This window comes from Osmia lignaria, chromosome 8, assembly GCF_051020975.1.
Source record: "Osmia lignaria lignaria isolate PbOS001 chromosome 8, iyOsmLign1, whole genome shotgun sequence".
Taxonomy (NCBI): domain Eukaryota; kingdom Metazoa; phylum Arthropoda; class Insecta; order Hymenoptera; family Megachilidae; genus Osmia; species Osmia lignaria.
This window is the reverse complement of record NC_135039.1, coordinates 15,363,542-15,383,178: the sequence shown is the minus strand read 5'-3', so window position 1 is coordinate 15,383,178 and position 19,637 is coordinate 15,363,542. Positions and strand designations below refer to the sequence as shown.

The window sequence follows — 19,637 nt, the reverse complement described above, 5'->3', positions numbered from 1 at the left end:
ACTTTCCGCGTTTCCCCCCAATATCCTGACTCCGCTTTATTGTTAATCAGTTTATGAATGCGCGAACAGCGAAGAACACGAATTTCAATTTCCACAAAATTTTTATGCCTATCCAATGAAATTTTCGTACGCGTCGATTGCTGTCTTATTTATTGTTTAGATTACTAGGAATATACGATAATCAATGTGACATCGCGTATCGATTATTCCTCCTAGATAATGGACGTACTTAGACATCGGAGGACTTGTCAGCTTACAGGTATAAATCTTATCGCTTTATTACTCACCACGTCGATGAGCTGCGAGAGCTTCAGCTTAATGCAGACGCGTAGCACGTCCGAGGTGTTCACAACGGGTCGCACCAGTTTGTTGTAGTTTGAGAGGAGGTCGTCGTAAAGGCGTTTCGCGTCCGGATTCCCGGCGACAGCTCCGTGAACCACCAACGCCGAGAGAAACCATACTCGTAGCGTTTCCCCTATGATCGGGGGCATCATGATCCTCTGATTCCTCCACTATGAACAACACAACCGACACCCACGAACCCTCGCTCGACCGCACTAACCGTGAACCACGAATCTGTCAAGCACAGAAAATGGAACATTCGTTAATTTAAATAGCGGTGTTTACCCTTAGTTGGTGAGCTAGGGTTTGGCGTACCCTAATTATAGAAAAACATATAATTAAAAATATAATTTTTATGTTTCAATAGGTTGAGAATCACTGGCCCGTAGCAAAAAATTCATTAGTATGAGAAGGAATTTGTTCTCCTCTTTCTATTCATTTTTTTCATTGAGAATCACTAAGCGAATACTACATTTGTCTCGCGATGCATTGACTTGTACTACTTGCACCAGTAATCTATATCAACGGTAATGACTACATCAATTTGTACTCCTTTCTAAAGAGCATATGATCGTCCAATATTTTTTATATATTATTTTTAATACTTTTTATCTTAATAGTGACTTAATTTAGAAGGTTTTTGTTATAAACAAAATATCTACTATTGAGGTTCATTTTTTTGTTTTAAATGTTCTAAAAAATGTTTCTTATTTATTTTGATATAAATATCAATTTGCAACGATAATTTTGAAAAATCTTGAAATTACAAATTGTCATTAATAGAAATTTAAAAATAAAAATAAATTTCGACGCTATATGTAACAGCTTGTTAACTACAACTTGCTAATCAGAAATATGAATTGGGTTAAGGACACAATGTTCCACCAATTATGGGAATTGTCACAATTCCAGATTCGCTGTGCTATGATTGACCTACGATCAGTCTCTCCGCGGAATGCAACGAAGTATCCTCGAAATGCATGAATTTCATCTTTCAAATAGTACTGGAACCGCATCGATTGTACGACATTCTCAGATCTCGAAGCAAGACATTCCACGAACATTTTGCGACAATTTGACGTACATACAAGTGGAGAGCGTAAAATAAATAATTTATTTTTCGTTCGCGAAACAAATTCAACAGAGGGTGAGAATATCGAGGTAAAAATATTACGTAATATTAAATTTTGGGTCTCCCCTTCATTTATTATTATTTTTGTGATTATAAAAAATTAGCGATTATTGTTAATTTAAATTAGAAAATTTCCTATAACGTTATATTGCCTTCATACTTCATTGTAATCAATTAATAATCCCGGAACACGATGAAATATGGTGTCGAATAATGAACTTTAATAATGTGCTGAGTGGATGACTTATATGGATTAAGCAGCAGACAACGACGGAGCTCGGGAGAAAAGACAAAACGCGTCTTCGTCTAGGTATCGTTGAAAGGCGGAAAATTGGATGCCTAGCGCGCTCTAAAATTTAATTTAAATAACTTCATTTATCGCACATCGGCCCGACGTTAATGTATATTAAGAGAGTTGTTCGTAATCATATTTTCCATGGCATTAAAAAGCTATTAATACAGTCGCCTGGATTACTTTAAGTTTCAAGACTTCCATTTGCCGTGTGTACTAAAATTTCTGCTAACAAACCTATTGGACCTATTTTTTTCAGATCAATTATTTCATGATTTTATTTCCTAATTTTTCTATTTAAAAAATTTTCAAATGTTACTAAACTGAAAATGAATTACTCCTTGTCAAAGGAAGCCACAATCGACACCGATTGATCTCGAAAAATTCGAATTAGGCGAAGAATTCCGATGGAACGCTTGGCATGGTGAATTTATCCGGCAAAGTAGCAAACAAGAGATGCAAGGGTTGCCATTAATGGACAACGAAGTGGTGGAATGCGAGTCGACGAGCGACTGATTGATTCGCGTATCTCGCGAAAGGCCATTAGAGGAAAGTCGGCTGCAATTCAACGAGATAACCGCTGCATGTAAATTCAAGCCTATATCTGACAGCGTTTAATCCGATTTTCAGCGATCGTTATGCAGGTAGCCTGAACACAGTCCAGGTGAAGCACTCATCGGTGCTGGGATTAGGATTATCTCAATGGATTTTCCACTTGGATATCAAGCTGGCAACTCGTACGTTTTCGACTCGCAAATTGCGCCACGGGTTTAGCAGCCGCGGGAACAGAAGACTTTATTATCGTGATCGAGTGGTAAATGTTCGCTAACGAGACTAATCGCCAAATTTCCATTTATAATTACCGATAAACATTAACAAACAAACGGGTTACATACTAATTTTATCGGATCAAATTATATAGGATAACGATTCGAGTATCGGGTGCCCGACCCGATCCCAGTTCTCTCTCGAGTTCTCTCACAACTCTACAAAACACACTGGGTCACGATGACCCAGGGTTTCCCGTGTACAACGGTTAATCAAATGATCGATACTCTTACAACTAGAGAGTGTAATACTGTGAATGCAATTGTCTCTGTTTGAAGCCGGCACTGCTCGGATCGGATAAAGGCTATCTTTCAAAGTGGCAGGATACCCTTTATCCGAATTCTGACATAAAAGTAGTTTGGTTCGGTTAACGAGAGAATCGGACTATTCGTTTGCATCTCTTCCACGGGTAGGGATTTGAATTACCCTAGCGAGACTGAATTTCCTGCTCTTGCTGGCACGCTAACTCGCCGATGGGCGGCCCGCGTGCCGTATTTCAAGCCGATGTCACCGCACGCACCGATACACAAGTGGAAACGCGAATTTACGATGGATCGCGTACATGCGCTCGGCAACGACGAAGGATCGATCAACACCGCTCTCATCTACGCTCCCTTCTAGTCACCAACCCCGCGAATGTCTAATTACTTTTGCACCGCTAACTGGGTCAATGATATTTTATTTCGAATAATCCGCGGATCTCAAAGATGTCGACCTTCTTTCCCGCCTGTCACGCCTCGCCCTCCCTCGGACGAGGGTCAAAGTAACATTCAACAACGCCACGCTAAGTTACGATTATACCGTCTTCATCCGGTCGGACACTTTTTAATTTTCTTTCAACCGTATCGAGCGCCACCGCTGCGTGCCGAGTTATGGCGCGCTTCGCGATTCGATTCGCAATGTAAACTTTCCTCCCTGTCCTATGTCAACAAGTTTACACGTTCGCTATTACTCAGAAAAGGACACGCTGCGTGCCATTGTATACTAATTCCTACGAGCAACGTCGAAGCACAATCGACGGGTGACACAGAGGACATCGCATTCTATGTCGACGATGCTTTGAAGGTAGCAGCGAACGTGTTAAACGACGTACTCGGTTAAATAGGAATGCATTCAAAAATGTTACTCACCGGAAGCGTTCTGAATTGCTCGATTGCCAGGTATCCTGTACAACGGGGATCACATATTCGAACGAAGGTAAACGTCGAAAGGTACGCGAATGTCCGTGACGGCAGACGAGTTGACACTGACCTAACCCCGCGCGCTTCAGGCCACGCCGGTCTCGAAGGAGCTCCCGAAAACACTGCACACTCGCACGCACTGCACCCGCGACTGAACAACCGAGGGGGGTACCGACTCGAGGGCTCAAGGATTTCGCCCAGACGGCGGCGCCACTGGGCACGCACACCGCCGCAAGAGTCGTGCAAGCGTGACAGGAAAGCACGAAGAATTAGTGGAAGGGGGGCTAGAGCGAGAGAGACGGGCTTCGAATCTGGACCAATCATGCGCGCGCATAAACGCGATCCCTTTACGTATGCACGCGACGCGACGCGAAGCATTGGTACAGTAGTCGGCAAGGTGCGAACTCGAAAAAAGGTGTCGACGCTCCGCCCACGAAAGGCCTCGTACCTCAGAGGATTTAACCCCTTCACGGCGCTAAAAAAAAATGTGTATACTTCTCTTGTCATGTAAATTAGAAGGTTTATGTGTAGTTGGATTAATCTCGGAGCAAGGTGTATAAATTTCTTCGCAGCTTACACAGTATGGATAATTATAAAATTTGAAATGTTTGCTATCTAATAATGTTAAATTACCAATAATGTACAACAATAGAGGAACAATACCTGGTTACAATGGAGGCCGGGACTGTAGTCCCCCCACCCATAGACCTTCCCTTAATTCCACCACCGTTTGTCCAGTGCACCCTATGATGAAGTAATTATAATCACAATTATTTTGTAAATAAAATCATATAAAATCAGTTTCTAGATTGGTCTTGAGGGGGTAATTAACGGTGCAGCATTTCAGAGTAAAGCGGAGGAAGTAGGTTACGAAGAAATTAATTCTATTATTAGCTGTTGCACAAATGACGGCCGAAACGAAATAAACTCTAATTGTTCGAAGCCAATTAAGGGCCTCGGATTGATTTACGAATTCGAAGTTGTCGATTTCCAGGCCTCGCTCCATTCCTGCAGTTCCGAAGCACAATAGCCGTCGGATGAATTAAAAGAACTTTAATACTTAACAAATAATTCGGTCGAACTTTTCCAAGTCTCTCTACCCTACTCTTCATTTTACGCTTTACTCCATTCTTTTTCCTCCCTTTTTCTCCCCTTTCTTTTTCTCTCTATTTCCCGATTCAGCGAGAAGGAGATTGGCATTCGAGGTTCAATGATAAATGAGCTGCGCTGAATTGGAACGACCCTTCCTTGCTATTTTCTCTCCTCACTTTTCCATCGCTTCCTGAACTATCCCTGCTACGTCGCTTATTTCTCTCCGTCCATCGATTTACCAACACGTTGTATGATAATTTTGAAATTGACACATAACAAGTTTACCCTCATTTCAAAACTATTATGTTGTTGCATATCAAACGGTCGATTTCGAAACACGAAGAGTCTCGCGTCGTTTGACAGCGCAAAAGCACTTTGGACACAGGAAGTTTCGTGATAATTAATTTATAATCATTTCGTTAACGTTTTTTATATAAAATTCATATTTGTCGATTGTTGATTTCATGATATCTTATGATATCTATAATAGTATATTTTATTTTTCTCTCAATGTTCTATAATACAATGATTTTCATTGTATTGAAAAGGTTAACAGACGTTTACAAGGTACTTTTTTTTCTGATACCATTGTGTGTATTATACATTGTGTGCGAAACGGTTGGGTGAATAAGAAGGACTGATAAAGGTGCTGGGTTTGATGTGAACCGCCATACTGAAGGAAAGACTTGGCAAGTTACCAATAATCTTCTTGGATCAGCAATATCGACAGTACGCTTTACGATTCAACTTGGAAATGAACGTGTGAGATCATTCTATTGATTCGCAACTGTCCAAACCATAGGGAAACTTAATTCCTATCGCTTATGTCTGTTTGAAACTGCACTTCAACTCCCTAGTCACCGGAAATAACTATAACCATTTTTCATTGAATATCCCTTTTACATATAATCCTAATGTCGAAGAACTTTGTATTAAAAAGTGATTATAATTTTTTTACTGAGCTTCCTCGGCAATGATACCAAGAACGTGCTATGCTAATGAAATTACCTCCAAAGTGGTCGCAACAATTTTGTCATTGCTGACCTCTATGCATAGAATTTCCCAAATGCATTCTGAGAATTTGGAGAATTACAATTTATAATTTACTCTATTATTCTGACCAACCAGTCTATTAATCCACCGATTAGAAAATATTGAACATATGTTATTTCTGTCATCTAGAATCTAGAAAAATTACTAATTTTCTTAAAATATTTTGAATTATTAATACAGAAAAATGTAAATTTCAGTTATTGAAAATTATTGCATAGAAGCGTAAGGTTGTAAATTGAAAAATATGAGGGGTTGAGAATTTCGAAAGAAAGTTGACAACATTGAAATCTTAATGTTCCCGTTGTGGGATCAGCCGAGTTCCGACGCACGGATTTGTTATTCATGAGAAAGTGTAATACTACTCAACTTTTTCTCGTACCAACGTGTATCTGATTCCCAAAGGCTGCAGGGAAACGTTTCAATCGCCTGTTTCGTTCAATTTATCAGCAGATTCCCTTGTGAGTGGTACGCTAACTTGTAAAGGTTCTCTCGATCCCCTGATAATTTACTTCATATCACGCTACATTTTCTTCGGCTACACTGATACCAGACTATCGAGGTAATTCACTAACTATTTACACCGAAATATGTGAGATAACGTTAAATTGAAACACGATGTAACGTAACAAAATTCCGATGATATTTTAATTTGCTGATAGGGCGGTCATTATTTATTAAAAAGATATAAATTAAAGAATTTCGAAAAATATTAAGATTAACATTGAGATAGAAAAATATGGCATTTGAGGAGAACGTTGTAGGTAACATACAGAGAGACAAGAGTGATGACGTTTGCTGCAGTGATTCGGCAATCCTTGAGGACTGCGGTACGAGTTTTTAAGGTGCCAAGCAGAGGCCACCGACAAATTGCCCCAGTAAGTTCGAATCTCGGAAAACTCTCGCTGCTGATTTTAAGAATTCAACAGCAGTGCCAGTAAACTGTCGTCGGAATGTCTCTAAGGGATTCAATTTTGAAATGTTGTCGCAGTCATAATTTCTTTAATAATTTCAGAGCTTTCAATAAACACTTTTAAATAAAAACTAAATAAAGACTTCTAATAAAGACTAAAATACGTATGTCGATATTATGATTAGGATCAAATATCAGGAACCCATAAAGATTTATTAGGAACTATTATTGGATAATCGTAATGAGTTTTTATTAAACGAGTGGAATAAAAATTATTAGTAAAAAAATGAGAAATTCGAGTAAAAAGTATGACTGTACCTTCCCCTTTCGACCTGACGTTCAGTCGTCGGTGCTGGGCGGATTGCAGGTTTCAGGCGCTTTTTACTCGAATCTTTAAACGTTAATTACTGGGAAACAAAGCCGCAAACGCTATTTCGTTATTCTTGATTTTCGTCTTATTTTCATCCCTAGAATCACCCCTTAAAATTTTGCCCACCTGTTGTCGAATACCCTGTATTTTTGCACCCTGTGTATATGACCATAAACTGAAAAGCGGGCGATAGAAGAGTATCGTGCTAGTGAAAAAGAGCACTCTGAACTTAGCTTACTCACCAGATGGCAGTTTGATGCTATCTGTTTAATTTCTATACAAAGTTTAGCTATCTAGACCACTGATGGGTCAACGGAACGAAATGTGTGTATACATACATAACCTGTAGTTAGTTACTGTCGGATAGCAACGAATCGGTATATTTACAAGAAATTGTACAATATATTGTACTAAAAGGGGCATACTCTAAGACATTTTTATTAGTAACGATGCCAAAATATTACTGTGACTATTGTGATACGTATTTAACGCACGATTCACCGAGTGTACGGAAAACGCACTGCCAGGGTCGTAAACACAAGGACAATGTTAAATATTTTTATCAAAAATGGATGGAAGAGCAAGCGCAACATTTAATTGATGCAACAACGGCAGCATTCAAAGCGGGGAAGATTGCGTCTAATCCGTTTGCGGCAAACAAGGGAGCAGCAATTCCACCACCTCCAAATCTTGGTCCTCGACCTGGAGTTCCACCTCAAGGTCCACCAGGTATGATGCCACCACCAGGTATGCATCCTGGTGGTCCAATGGGCCCAGGAGGTCCAATGATGATGGGACCACATGGACCAATGCCACCAATGATGGGCATGAGGCCACCTATGATGGGTCCTATGGGGCCAATGGGACCAATGATGGGTCCAATGGGACCTATGGGACCAATGAGACCTCCAATGAATGGACCACCACCACCTATGGGAGGACCTCCGCCGATGAAAAAATAATGTTGGAAATATATGTATTATTCTAATTATTTCAATTATATTAATACATATTTCAATAATAAGTATTTCATTAATTTTGTATATTTAAGCACAAGCCTAATGATATGTATATATGAATATAAATACAAATTTTGCCTCATGATTCAAAATATTCTTAGAATATTAGTTTTTAAGTTAGAGAAATAAGAATCCCAAATTCACAGAAGACTAAGTGTGATGCTAATTTTATTTAGATAAATGATCTAGTATTGTAATATAAATATATACATATAGGGTAAGAAATAAAAACTAAATGTATAATTTTGCTTTCAAAAAACCTGTTTTATTTACAAAAAAATACACATAAAGAGAATTTGTGTATTATAAAATTTTATATTTCCAATAAAATGCTCTTTCAATTTTCGTAGTTATGTTTAACAGAAATTAATCATTGTAGTAAAGAGTAAATGTTGAATATCAATAATGATTAAATTTTAATTCATTTGTGAAGCATATTATACAATATTGCATACATTGTATGCTTATTTCTATCTTACAACCTATAATATATGAACTTAGGATGTAACAGTACTGATATAACTTAAATGCAAACATAACTATCACATCATAGTTGTGTATTGTTACAAAACACATGATTTGGCGTCTCCCTGTAATGCTTGAAGTTTTAGAATTAAAAAGTTTTCTAATTAGGCGAATGATGTAACATGCATTCATCTCATTATGTATATAATTTTGTCCGAAATTTACTGCTTATTTTTATTCTAAATATGTATAGGAACAGCAGAGAAAATCAGAATAGGTTGAAAATATTAAAAGCTTTAATAATTCGGTATTACATTTGAAATTAGAATATAATAAAAGCTTTAACGTTCACTGTAAATAATTACAAAAAGAACTCACATATTGTTGGTGTTCTTTCTCTAAGTTTATTAGTCTTTGTAACACATTAATGTGCTCTTGCTTAAGATTGTTGTTACTTATCCTTTTCTGAACTTCTTCCGCAGCTTTATTCATATGCGGCAAACTAAATGCAAGAGCTTCGTCTATAACTGTTTGAGCTTTATTCACCATATTTCCATCAGAATCTGTCGCTTGATCTTCTGTAACTTGCAAACTATCATCAAGGTCTGTTTTTGCTTTTTTCGATTTTTTCGATTTTTTCTTTTTTGTAGCATTTGCATCAGAATTAGCTGCATCATCTTGTTCTGAATAAGATGTATCCATTACTTTGCTACTGTCGCTTGTTTGTTCTGATGATTTTTCGCCACTATTTTGTGGTGGTTCTATTTCAGAATGTTTTTTCTTTGAGTGCTTCATAAGACTCCCTGTGTTTTCAATCGGTATAGTTATTAAATTAGGTCGAACAGCCGTATCTTTTGACATGGATCTTGTTACCATAGGTCTAGGCTTCGAAGATGGTGCAGTACTGTAGTTCTTTACAGTATCTATCACTTCGCTATCTTTTCTCCGTAGATGGTCACGTGGTAACGATATTCTTTCTATAGGATAAACTGTACTAGATTCGTTAATATTAGCTTCCATATTAAAATTTTCCACGCGAGTGTTCCCTATACTACCCTCTGTAACGTTGTCATATTGAACAGTATCAGTCACCACAGGATGTTCAACAGTAGTAGAAATAACAGTAGAAGTTTGTTTATTATGTTTCTCAGACGATTTTGTTGATTGTGCAGCATCATTAATATTGCATGCGTTTGTTTTACTTTTCAATTCATTGTAATTTCTTATTTCTTGTACAAATGTTTGATAAGCGCTAGGTTTTGGTGGAGTATCGGTAATATTGCATGTGTTTGTTTTACCTTTCGATTCATTGGCATTTGTTATTTTTTGTACAAATGATTCATAAGGGTTAGGTTTTTGTTTCTTCTGCTTTTTACATTCTTCATTTTTTTTTTCCATGTACTTTTGATTATGTCTGATTTGTGTGTTTACTGATCTTTGATATTTTTTAAGAAAACGAGTTAATTCAGCGTTCGTTAATGTACGTGGTAGAAATATTTTATTATAAACGTACATAATATTAAAATACAGCGACATTTCAACCTGATGCTGTGTACTAGTATTTAAATATTTAATACATTTTCTCAATCTCTTTACCTCTGCACTCTGCTTAGGCATCGCATGAAACGCTCTCGTAAATTTTTCCTGAAGAGACATTAGTTGTTTCGACATTGAAACCCTTTCTCTAGGATCCCGTACATTAGGTATCTCTTCTTTAAGTTGTTTTATTTGCTGATGAAGACTCTCGGGATGGTCTAAATCTTTTCTTAATGCATTCAATTTTGTTTTTAAGAAGTTCGCCATCTTCCTTTTACTATACGGAAAATCTGTATATATCATCAGATGTTTATCTTCATCAGAAAGTTTAAGCCAAAACACAAAGATGTCACAAAGATTTGGAGCAACATTAACCATAGATCGAATCCTTATCATTAGCGACCTTTGTGAATCGTAATATATTTTAATTTCAAATTTAATTATTTTTTTTAATTGGTCCAAAAATGCTGGAACAATACGGCCCTTTAAGAAATTTGTCAACTGAGAAGCATGAATTTGATCGCCCACAAGATTTCTCTTAACCTCTTCGCCCTTTGGTTCTTTTATATAGAAAGCTCCATACGAATACACAACAAAACAACCATCAAGGTTTTCTTGACCTTGAAGAAATGACATGTACTTATGTTTCTTAGTTTTGGCTGCCAGCGGTATGACATCTTCACTCTTACTGCTTACAGCAGGTGGAGCATTTTCACATTTCGGTCCATCTACATAATTCGATACATACGCCGGTGTTGGAAAATGCTGCGACCATCTATATTCGTTGCAGGTCGAAGAATCATGACCGCGTTTTGTACAATTACAACAGTAGAGTAAATCAGGGGGTTTCATAACGTCGGATATACTTTCTGGGATCTCTATCTCACAGTTTTGTGTCTGAAAAATAACAATATAAATTGTCATTTCAATTGTTTATATTAATAAAACAAAATTACTAACAAACTTACAGTCTGATGAAATCTTCTCCAGAGATCAGGACATTCTGTTGATTTGTGTCCTACAGCATTACACATATTGCAATATAATGTGCGACAAGACTCACAAGTTTTTCTAAATGTTCCTTGCTTTTTACCGCACTGTAAAGAATGAACATATTATATCAGAATTATAATGTAATATATTTTTTACCAAACATATTCGAACCGTGAGGCACATTTTTTCAGGGCATCGAGATTCTGTGTGTCCTTCACTACCGCACATATGACATCGCGGAGGTTTAGTGAGTTCTGGACAGTTACGTCGTTTATGTCCTTCAAACTGACAGTAATTACATTTTGAATTCCAATATCTTTGTTGTCTCGCAAGGTCAGGTATCAGGTCTTCATCTAAAATAGTCCAAAGTCTTGGGTCTCCTACAGTTTATTTAAAATATTTAATATAAAAAAAAATTAATAATCAAAGTATAATATAATTTTTACCGACTTACTTGACATTTTATTTTGTATTTCTCTGATATCGAAATTCTCTTGCCCACGAGATTCGTTATAAAAGGCTTTAAGATTGTCAGACAGGGGAGCGAAGAAATATTCTTCCCATGTTTGCTTTTTATTTTTATCGTTATTAGGAGGTTTCTTGGGGCTTAGTTTAGTACGCTTACTTTCGTTACCTGTGTTTTCATTTTGTTCCGCATTATTACCAGTTTCATTATCAGTTTCATCGCGCCTTCTCTTATTTGAAGTTGATTCCTTAGGTGATACATTAACGAAATTCGATAAAGGTACATCTTCCGCAAAATTGATCGATTCATTTTTATCTCTTTCATACACAACATTACTATTGGCAGTAGATATCGATGGTAAATGAATGTCTTGCGTGTTTTCGTCGTCGCTGAAAGGGTAATATAATATACCTAATTGAGTTTCATTAGAGATCGGCTGTGACTGAACACTTTTACTTGCTTCTCTTATTTCTTCTATACTTGAAGCACATTTTTGAACTTCTGTGCAATTTAGCATTATGTCTTCAGTCACTGTATTTATAACTGAAGATTTGTCACTTTTATGCTTATCATCTGTAATCTTTGATGTATCATTTTTATGTTCTACAATAAATGGGTCAACATTACTATCACTATCACTTGATGATTCAGAACTTTCATCAGAGTCATTTAAATTTATAACAGGGGGTAGAGGTTTTGGTGGAATAGGTACTTCTAAAATGGAATCTTCAGAATTACTATCTGTTTCTGACAATAAAACGATTTCTTCACAACAATCAGGTGTTTTTTGGGGTTTTTCATTTTTAGTCTGTACTTTATATCTGCTGTCTGTATCTGCTTCATCTACAACATTGGTACTGTTCCTAGTTTGTTGCTGTTTTCTTTTTTCTTCACTTTCTTTAAGTTTTGCTTCCTCTCTTTCTTTAAGTTCTGCTTCCTCCCTTTCTTTAAGTTCTGCTTCCTCTCTTTCTTTAAGTTCTGCTTGTTTTAAGCACTCTTCTTTTTCTCTTTCCTTATCTTTCTCCTTTTCCATTTCTTTTTCCTTTTCTATTTCTTGTAACCTTTCCTCTAAATCTACATATTTTCTAAGATAGAGTTTATTAATGATCAATTTTGCAAATTCATATTTTGTTAAAATATTGTCACTATTTTCATTTGAATTTCTTTCAGTGCACGTTACTTCTTTCTTTTCTTCATTGCAAGAAGATTGGACAGGTGTTTTAGGATTTAAAAGCTTCAAGGATAATTGTTCTTTGCTTTCTGTTTCTACTTCTGGTTCTGCAACATTTCTTTCTGTTTTTACATTCTGATGGTCTAAACTAGTTTTTGCATTCTTCACATTATGACACATCATTGAATCTGCATCATTTTTTATAGACCCAATATTTCCTATAGAATGCTCTAATGTTTTTATAGAAGATATACTTAAATTATTTTGGCTGCCTGTGCCACCATACACTGGTTCAGTTTGAGTTGGAGTAACAATAGCTTTAATATTTGATTTATTATCAATTATTGTTGAACTATTCTCTGAATGTCTGTGATTTGTATCATAGTTGTCCTTTTTCGTATTGTCACTGGGATTGGGTGTTGTAATAATACTTTCTTTTCTTTGTAACGCTTCATTATCGGTACTAACGGTTTCGGATTTAATGACTGGTTTTACATCCATACTTTCTATATCCTTTGGACCATAATAAATTTCAGCATACAATCGAGATTGCAGATCAAAATTTGCTTCTTCGTCGTCGCTGTTTTCAGCTTTACAATAATCTGCAATGTTTAAATCGATTTATTCAGAATACATTGTTTGATATTGTTACGCAAGACCGAGGTTTATATCGGAGAATAATCTCACCCCGAAATAGATTATGATCCATTCTTATTTTATATATGTCCGGAACGTATTAATACTTTATATTAAATAATAGTACGTCTTCAAATCTGTACGACGGATACATATAAAACAGAAATATCAATGCTCCTCAACAAGGAAATCGTACATTCTTAAGAAAAACACATGTGCCCACGTACAAATTGATCTAGTAACATTTAAGTAATGAAACTAGAAATAAAGCGAAAATTATCCAGCTAGTAGGAGAATGCTACTCACACTACATGCCTCAATATTACTACTTATTTCTATTGTACTCAAACAACTATTTTGTATAAAAATAGTATAGCATTATTTCTAACCAATGTTGTTAAAAAGAATGAAAGTAGCAGCTTTTGTTAAGAAAAGCGGATAATACTTCATGTGACAAGTAAAGTATCATCGAAAATCCCTAAATATTCCCTATTTCGGAATAATCTTGCTAGGAGGCGATCATTTACTTGCGTCGGCTGCTTCGGGAAGATTCGGCAGTAACGCGACCAATCAGAATCATTTATAGTTTGCGATCAGTGCAGTTGATAAATGGAGGAATTGTGTTTGTCAAGGTAGTTTTGTTTACGCGTAAATTTTCATTCAGTATCAACTCATCGTGTGTTTTGTGTGTGCTAAGAGGTAGATGAAGGTGCGTAACAGTTTCCTTCGGGTTTCGTATTCTGTTTGAAAGGTAGGAAAATTATCCGGACGAAGAAAAATGTTTTCTAACATGAGATTTGTGCGGAACATATGAACTGTGTAGAGATGCAAGATCGTTCTCGTTAAAAAAATAAATTACATTCCGGAGTATTGTTTAAAAATTGTATTAACATCTCTCACATGTTTTTCGACCAGTACGTTCATGAGAAGTAATAAGGTTAACTTTCGAATCTTAAGCAATTCAGTAATGTACATTTTTACTTCATAGGTTATAAGTTTACTTTCATAGAATTACTAAACTTTGCATATCAAAATAATTTACTTTTTAACAGTATTAAGTTCTTAACTATAAACGTGAAATATTTTACAATTTATTTAACATAAAAACATATTTTTTTTATTTTAACATAGTGTCTGTACAGTGTAACTTAGATACATAATTCTCTAGACTTTTACTCAAGTAATTTATTGTTCTTATAACAACGTAAAAAACATAAAAAAATGTTAAAGAAGGTTATTTACTTTTTAATTTTATATTAAGTTTTCATTAACTTAAAGTGAGTTTTTTGAATTGCTTATCTTTAATGCTAGTTTAAATGATTTTTTGTAATGTAGGTTAAGTTTACAAATTGTTATATTCTATACATATGTATTTAAATCTTTATTTTTATTATTGATGGTTCAAAGTAAAGCATATTTTATTCTAACATATGTTTATTTTTTCTAGGATTTAAGATGTCCCGCAATCATAAGGACAAATATGAAAACTCCAACCAAGTCCTACCCATACTCCCTCGTCGTGCTCATACTTTCATGTCCACAGAGGATGCAAACTCTGGGAAGAAATCTTATTGGCCGGAGTTGGAGATAACAGGCAGTATAAGAAATTTAAGCCCAAATTTATGGCAGTTGACGCATTTGACAGCCTTGTATCTCAATGATAACAGTTTGCAAAGGATACCATCTGAGATTGGTCGTTTAGTCAACTTACGTGCTTTAGATCTCAGTAGCAATAAATTACGTAGTTTACCAGCTGAACTGGGAGACCTCATCTACCTTAGGTATGTCTTATATATATATCTCATATTTTTATATAAACATCATCAGATAATGTAACGATTAATAAGTTATTATTCTTGTTTCAGAGAATTATTGTTGAACCAAAATTACCTCCGTGTGTTACCATATGAACTAGGAAAGTTATTCCAGTTACAAGTGCTTGGACTTCAGGGAAATCCACTCAGCAAAGAAGTTATGGCATTGTATGGAGAACCATCTGGAACCCACAAGCTGCTGTCTTATATGCTGGACAACTTACAAGGTAAGTACAACAGTTTGATGTTAAAATTTCTTTTGAAACACGTCAGTTTATCTGTGTGTTACTGGCTTATCATAACTGCCAGAAACGATAACATGATAAAGTTATCGTCGATCGATATTGAGCGTTATGTTTGAAGAACCCGCTGCTAGATGGCAGGACGCGTATACTTTCTCCCTACTTTCTTCAAAATCTTGATGTATACGAATCTAAACTATTTCCGTCCCACTATTTCTAGTTTGACTAAAAGTCCATTTATCAGTCGCTTCGTTATCTCAGTAATTAAAAAAATGAAATTTAAGACACTTAGTGACCACCCAATCAAACTCATAATAATATACAATTCCTTAATTTAAAATAGAAAGTCAAGGAAGGCACTTAGTGACCACCCAATCAAACTTATAATAATATACAATTCCTTAATTTAAAATCGAAAGTAGAAATCAACCCTCGCGTGCCCTTCCATTCCCAGGAATAGAATCCCAAATTTTCGCCACCCATTTCCCCCTATCACCCTGTACGTACGTACTTCAAAAGTTGAAATGAGCGATGAAGAAATAATTTATCAAGTTTGGACAATCGATTCGTGACCAGCTTACAAAAGACGAAGGGGTTAAAGGTCGTAAAAAAGGATTGCCAGCGTCGATGGAGGTTCGGACAAGTAGGCCGGGCTAGCCGAGACCGTTTAGTGTCTTGGAGAGCACATTAGAGCCTACATAATTTAATTTCTTTTAACTTCGGGGTCAAGTGGGTGTGCCTGGACGCAGGCGCGTTAGATGTACGGGTGGTTACATTGTTAAAGAGTAGGGGAATTGTAAAGAGGGCCAGAAGGGAAGGCGTACTCTTCTATCCATTGTATTCCAAGATTTTTGCCAGTTGCCCGATTGCCTGAAAGGTCTTGGCTGTACCATTCCGTTTATCCATTGTTCTCCGACTTTTACTGTTCACCACCACGGTATTGTGCCAATCATTTCCTCCTCTTCCACAGGATATTCCCTCGTCATCGTCGTCCTCCACCTTCCTCCACTTGTCTTTCTTTTACGACCAGGGTTGTTCTTTGCATCTTGGATCAAAACGAGCGATGAACGCTCGACTGGAAGGGCACTGACTTCCATTTCCTTGCCATTTCTTTTCCACATGAATTGTATCTGGAAATTTCATTTGAGATTTCAATTAAAATTCGACAATTCTCCAATTAGGAAGAGTAGAGATATCCGAGTATTTATTTTAAAAAAGAAAGAAAAAATGTTGAAACCTCGAATAGGGGAGTGTATTAAATGAAAATTGGCACTCTCTCCATATTATTGCTAGATAGTATTTTGAAGTGCAAAAGGGTTAATAGAATGTCTCGGTGTTCAGAGTGGGATAAATAGAAAGCAGAGAAACGCTCTGTTCACAAATAAATAAGAAAATGCTGCTTTCAGTATTGCCGGGAGAAAGAAAACACGGTCTCGCGTGTCATCGAGTCTCCCCGAGGAGAGAAAAAAAGAAAAAAAAAAAAGGAAAAGAAATGAAATTATACGCGATTCACTAGGTTGGCCAGTGCCAGCTCAGTCGTGTAATTACAGGGGCCTCGGTCTGGGCTGAGTGTAATTGAGGACGAGTCTGAAAGGAGAAAGTGAACCGTGGTTCTTGCTCCGGCTGTGTGTATACACATGGTGTTTCGTGGCAGCAGCTTATATGATTCATTCGTTATTCGGCGTGTATGGTACTATTCAGCGAGCATGTACGAGCGGTGAATCGCGATCGGACGCGTTACGAATTCGTTTCGCTGCTTTCCTCCGACCCCGTTAACATCCTCCTTCTTGCACTCTTTTATTTTTTTATTTTTCTCTTCTCGCCGCAGATGCGAAATCGAACGACGTTTCGAAAGTGTACGCTCGCTTCCGGGTAGAAAATTGACGAGGAAGAAAACAAGCGAAGGAACTTCGCGCACTGTTGTTTAAAATTATTAAGGTTCTTGTTCGTTTGAATTAGTTGCGTGTTTAGTAACTTGAATTTTTACCAATTATTACCTTTAAAGGCACTGATCAGAAAAGTTGAAAGAATTGTTTCAACTTTTTGGAGCAGTCACGGAAACGATTCGGGTCATCGAAAGCGTGTCTGTCGGTTGTGGCCGTAATAGTTCACGTTCTCATTCTCGTTCTCCAGTTCCAAGTACATGGTTCGCTTTCTACGAACACCTGACCCATGCCACCCAAAGTACTTTCTTTGTTTAAGTACTAATTTCCTGTCTTACGATCTTTCCTAGTTTTATTCCTAGCTGCTTAATTGCTTGGCGTCATATGACTTCAAAGCCGTATTTGAGATGTTTCAAATTATACTGTTTATAGAGAAAAGAAATAAGATTAGTTGTGATTAGAAGGTGGAAGAGAGTTGTCTATATCGTATTACTATTAGCTTTCTAATTAGTATTAACTTTCTTCTTAAGACACCATAATTTTATAAAATAAAATTATTAGATGAATATAGATATTTTGTATCTATCACTTTTTAATAGTTGTGAAATTAATTGAGATGATCGATTTAAACACCCTATATATGACATTTCAGAACCTTTTATCTAACACATGATTCACAGAAACACTAGGAAAAGAGAATAGTTATATCAATAAATTTTGACTTTTTTTTTTTTTTTCGAAAGTCTCGCCATCGAGTTTAGCACTGCACGAGGCTTTTTCTGTCAAATATGCGGCTGATGTATCGCTTTTATAAATCGTTCGGACATCCTCCGAAAAGTAACGCGACAGAGCTTTTTTTTTTTCTCAGCAGCTGACAAAATCGAGATAACAAATGGGAGCGGTGTTATCAATCACGATAGATTTCCGATTGCATGCCTTTCCTAAAAATTTATCGGTAATTTCGCGTCGCGTTTTACGAGGCTAACGTGTATCTCATCGATAGCTTTGTGTTTCTCTCCACCCGTTCCTTTTTTACGAGCGTATCTTCGTTTTTCGTGACCCGAATCAATAATTCCCGTAACATAATGCAGGAATGAAATATCTCGTCATTCGTATGCAACGTGTTAATATATATATTTTTTGATTGAATATTTCTCTTTTTCTCATTCTTTGTTTTAAATCTAATTTATTTGCTACTGTATATATGTTTTTTAAAGTTTCCTTGTGAGAGAAAAGTTTCATTAATATTCGATGGACTCCATTAATTTACACTTGAATGATTTATTAAAACTAGTCAGATTCGTTCTATTCCCTCGTTTCCATCGTCTGCATTCTCACGCGAAGCCGCTTGTTTGTCACAAACTGTTCTCGAAATCTTTCCGCTTGTTGGAACGCGTACTAGAACGCTCGTTTCCGCTCGCGGGGTGCCATTATTCCGCGAAAACTTTGGACGCAGCCCGTCACTCGAACGTCGCCACAGAAGTCATTCTTTCCCAGCTTTCTCTTCCTCCTGTATTTTCGCTTACATTTCGCTTATACGCTCCCCCGAAAACGTCTCTTCGATTTCTTTCCCCCGCGTTGCCAGCGTTTCAGCTTCGATTCTTCCGGCACGGTTGCTCGAATTTCTCCACGGCGATCTTTGACAATCGTCCAGATTGTCTGCGGTTGCCGAGATGCTAGCAAATCGCTCTCGAAATTCTCAATCGTTGCACAGCATTGCTCCTGACAATAAGTCTGCACCACGGTTCAAGTCGATATTCTGCTACCCATTGCTGAATTGGAATTATTTTAAGGCAATGCCTCTTCCCGGCTGACCTGTTTTAAATCCATTTTTCAAAATGAAAAAGAAAAATCTACAACATTGGTGGTTTTCATGTTTGAATATTGGGGCAACATTTTGCCAATATCGATATTTATTGCCTCCAAGATATTTATGAAGTCCATTTGCGTTTAAAAAAAAATTAATTGCTTGTGTTTCATGTTTGGTACAAATAACAGTTTGCCAATATCAATATTTATTGCCTCCAAGATATTCGTGAGGAAAAAGCTGTATACGTACAGTTGCGTGCATAGATGGCTTTCCTCCGTAAAAAGGAAGGGAAGAGGCGTGGCTAAAGCACCGACGCGAGCCGAGTAGTGCCGAGTGGAGCGCGTGGTGGGGGACCTTCTACGCTCCATAAAAAGGAAGGGAAGAGGCGTGGCTAAAGCACCG

The 19,637-nt window shown here is 36.8% G+C and overlaps 4 protein-coding genes across 12 annotated transcripts in view; 2 read left to right on the top strand and 2 right to left on the bottom strand.

Moving 5' to 3' along the window:
* Nucleotides 1-3,933, bottom strand: part of nAChRalpha4 (nicotinic acetylcholine receptor alpha4) — an 81,910-nt gene extending 77,977 nt beyond the window's left edge. For 2 of the 4 annotated variants that reach the window (XM_076689736.1, XM_076689735.1), the window contains exons 1-2: nucleotides 3,725-3,933; nucleotides 288-576 (exon numbers count right to left, since the gene is read on the bottom strand). In XM_076689736.1, the coding sequence (XP_076545851.1) occupies nucleotides 288-494 (207 nt within the window). In that variant the 5' untranslated portion in view covers nucleotides 495-576; nucleotides 3,725-3,933. The remainder of the gene's footprint in view (nucleotides 1-287; nucleotides 577-3,724) is intronic. The other 2 variants (XM_034329684.2, XM_076689734.1) reach the window with 1 other exon arrangement.
* A 3,552-nt stretch (nucleotides 3,934-7,485) lies between these two features.
* Nucleotides 7,486-8,446, top strand: snRNP-U1-C (small ribonucleoprotein particle U1 subunit C). The gene has a single exon (XM_034329483.2). The coding sequence runs from the start codon at nucleotides 7,650-7,652 to the stop codon at nucleotides 8,160-8,162; it is 513 nt and encodes a 170-aa protein (XP_034185374.1). The 5' UTR covers nucleotides 7,486-7,649; the 3' UTR covers nucleotides 8,163-8,446.
* A 92-nt stretch (nucleotides 8,447-8,538) lies between these two features.
* On the bottom strand, nucleotides 8,539-13,906 carry LOC117606690 (uncharacterized). Of its 2 annotated transcripts, none has more exons than XM_034329471.2 (5): nucleotides 13,538-13,906; nucleotides 11,668-13,452; nucleotides 11,385-11,566; nucleotides 11,189-11,317; nucleotides 8,539-11,117 (listed from the first exon to the last, which is right to left on the bottom strand). In XM_034329471.2, exons 1-5 carry the CDS (start codon nucleotides 13,557-13,559, stop codon nucleotides 9,033-9,035), a joined length of 4,203 nt encoding a protein of 1,400 aa, XP_034185362.2. In that variant the 5' UTR covers nucleotides 13,560-13,906; the 3' UTR covers nucleotides 8,539-9,032. The 2 variants fall into 2 exon arrangements, with proteins under 2 accessions (XP_034185362.2, XP_034185361.2); XM_034329470.2 differs by having other exon boundaries at nucleotides 8,540-11,117; nucleotides 11,385-11,593.
* A 136-nt stretch (nucleotides 13,907-14,042) lies between these two features.
* twin (CCR4-NOT transcription complex subunit 6-like twin) overlaps nucleotides 14,043-19,637 on the top strand; it is a 240,557-nt gene continuing 234,962 nt past the window's right edge. Inside the window, exons 1-3 of one of the 5 annotated variants that reach the window (XM_034329476.1) lie at nucleotides 14,043-14,237; nucleotides 14,934-15,267; nucleotides 15,352-15,527. In XM_034329476.1, the coding sequence (XP_034185367.1) occupies nucleotides 14,942-15,267; nucleotides 15,352-15,527 (502 nt within the window). In that variant the 5' untranslated portion in view covers nucleotides 14,043-14,237; nucleotides 14,934-14,941. Of the gene's footprint in view, nucleotides 14,238-14,273; nucleotides 14,401-14,933; nucleotides 15,268-15,351; nucleotides 15,528-19,637 lie in introns of those variants that run through there. The other 4 variants (XM_034329474.2, XM_034329473.2, XM_034329475.2 and 1 more) reach the window with 4 other exon arrangements.

Coding starts and splice junctions, on each gene's coding strand:
- snRNP-U1-C (XM_034329483.2), top strand. CDS start 7,650: ATGCCAAAATATTACTGTGACTATTGTGATACGTATTTAACGCACGAT.
- LOC117606690 (XM_034329470.2), bottom strand. CDS start 13,559: ATGGATCATAATCTATTTCGGG. Junction 13,453..13,537: donor GGATCATAATCTATTTCGGG/GTGAGATTATTC, acceptor TAAACATTGCAG/ATTATTGTAAAGCTGAAAAC. Junction 11,318..11,384: donor CTGAAAAAATGTGCCTCACG/GTTCGAATATGT, acceptor CATTCTTTACAG/TGCGGTAAAAAGCAAGGAAC.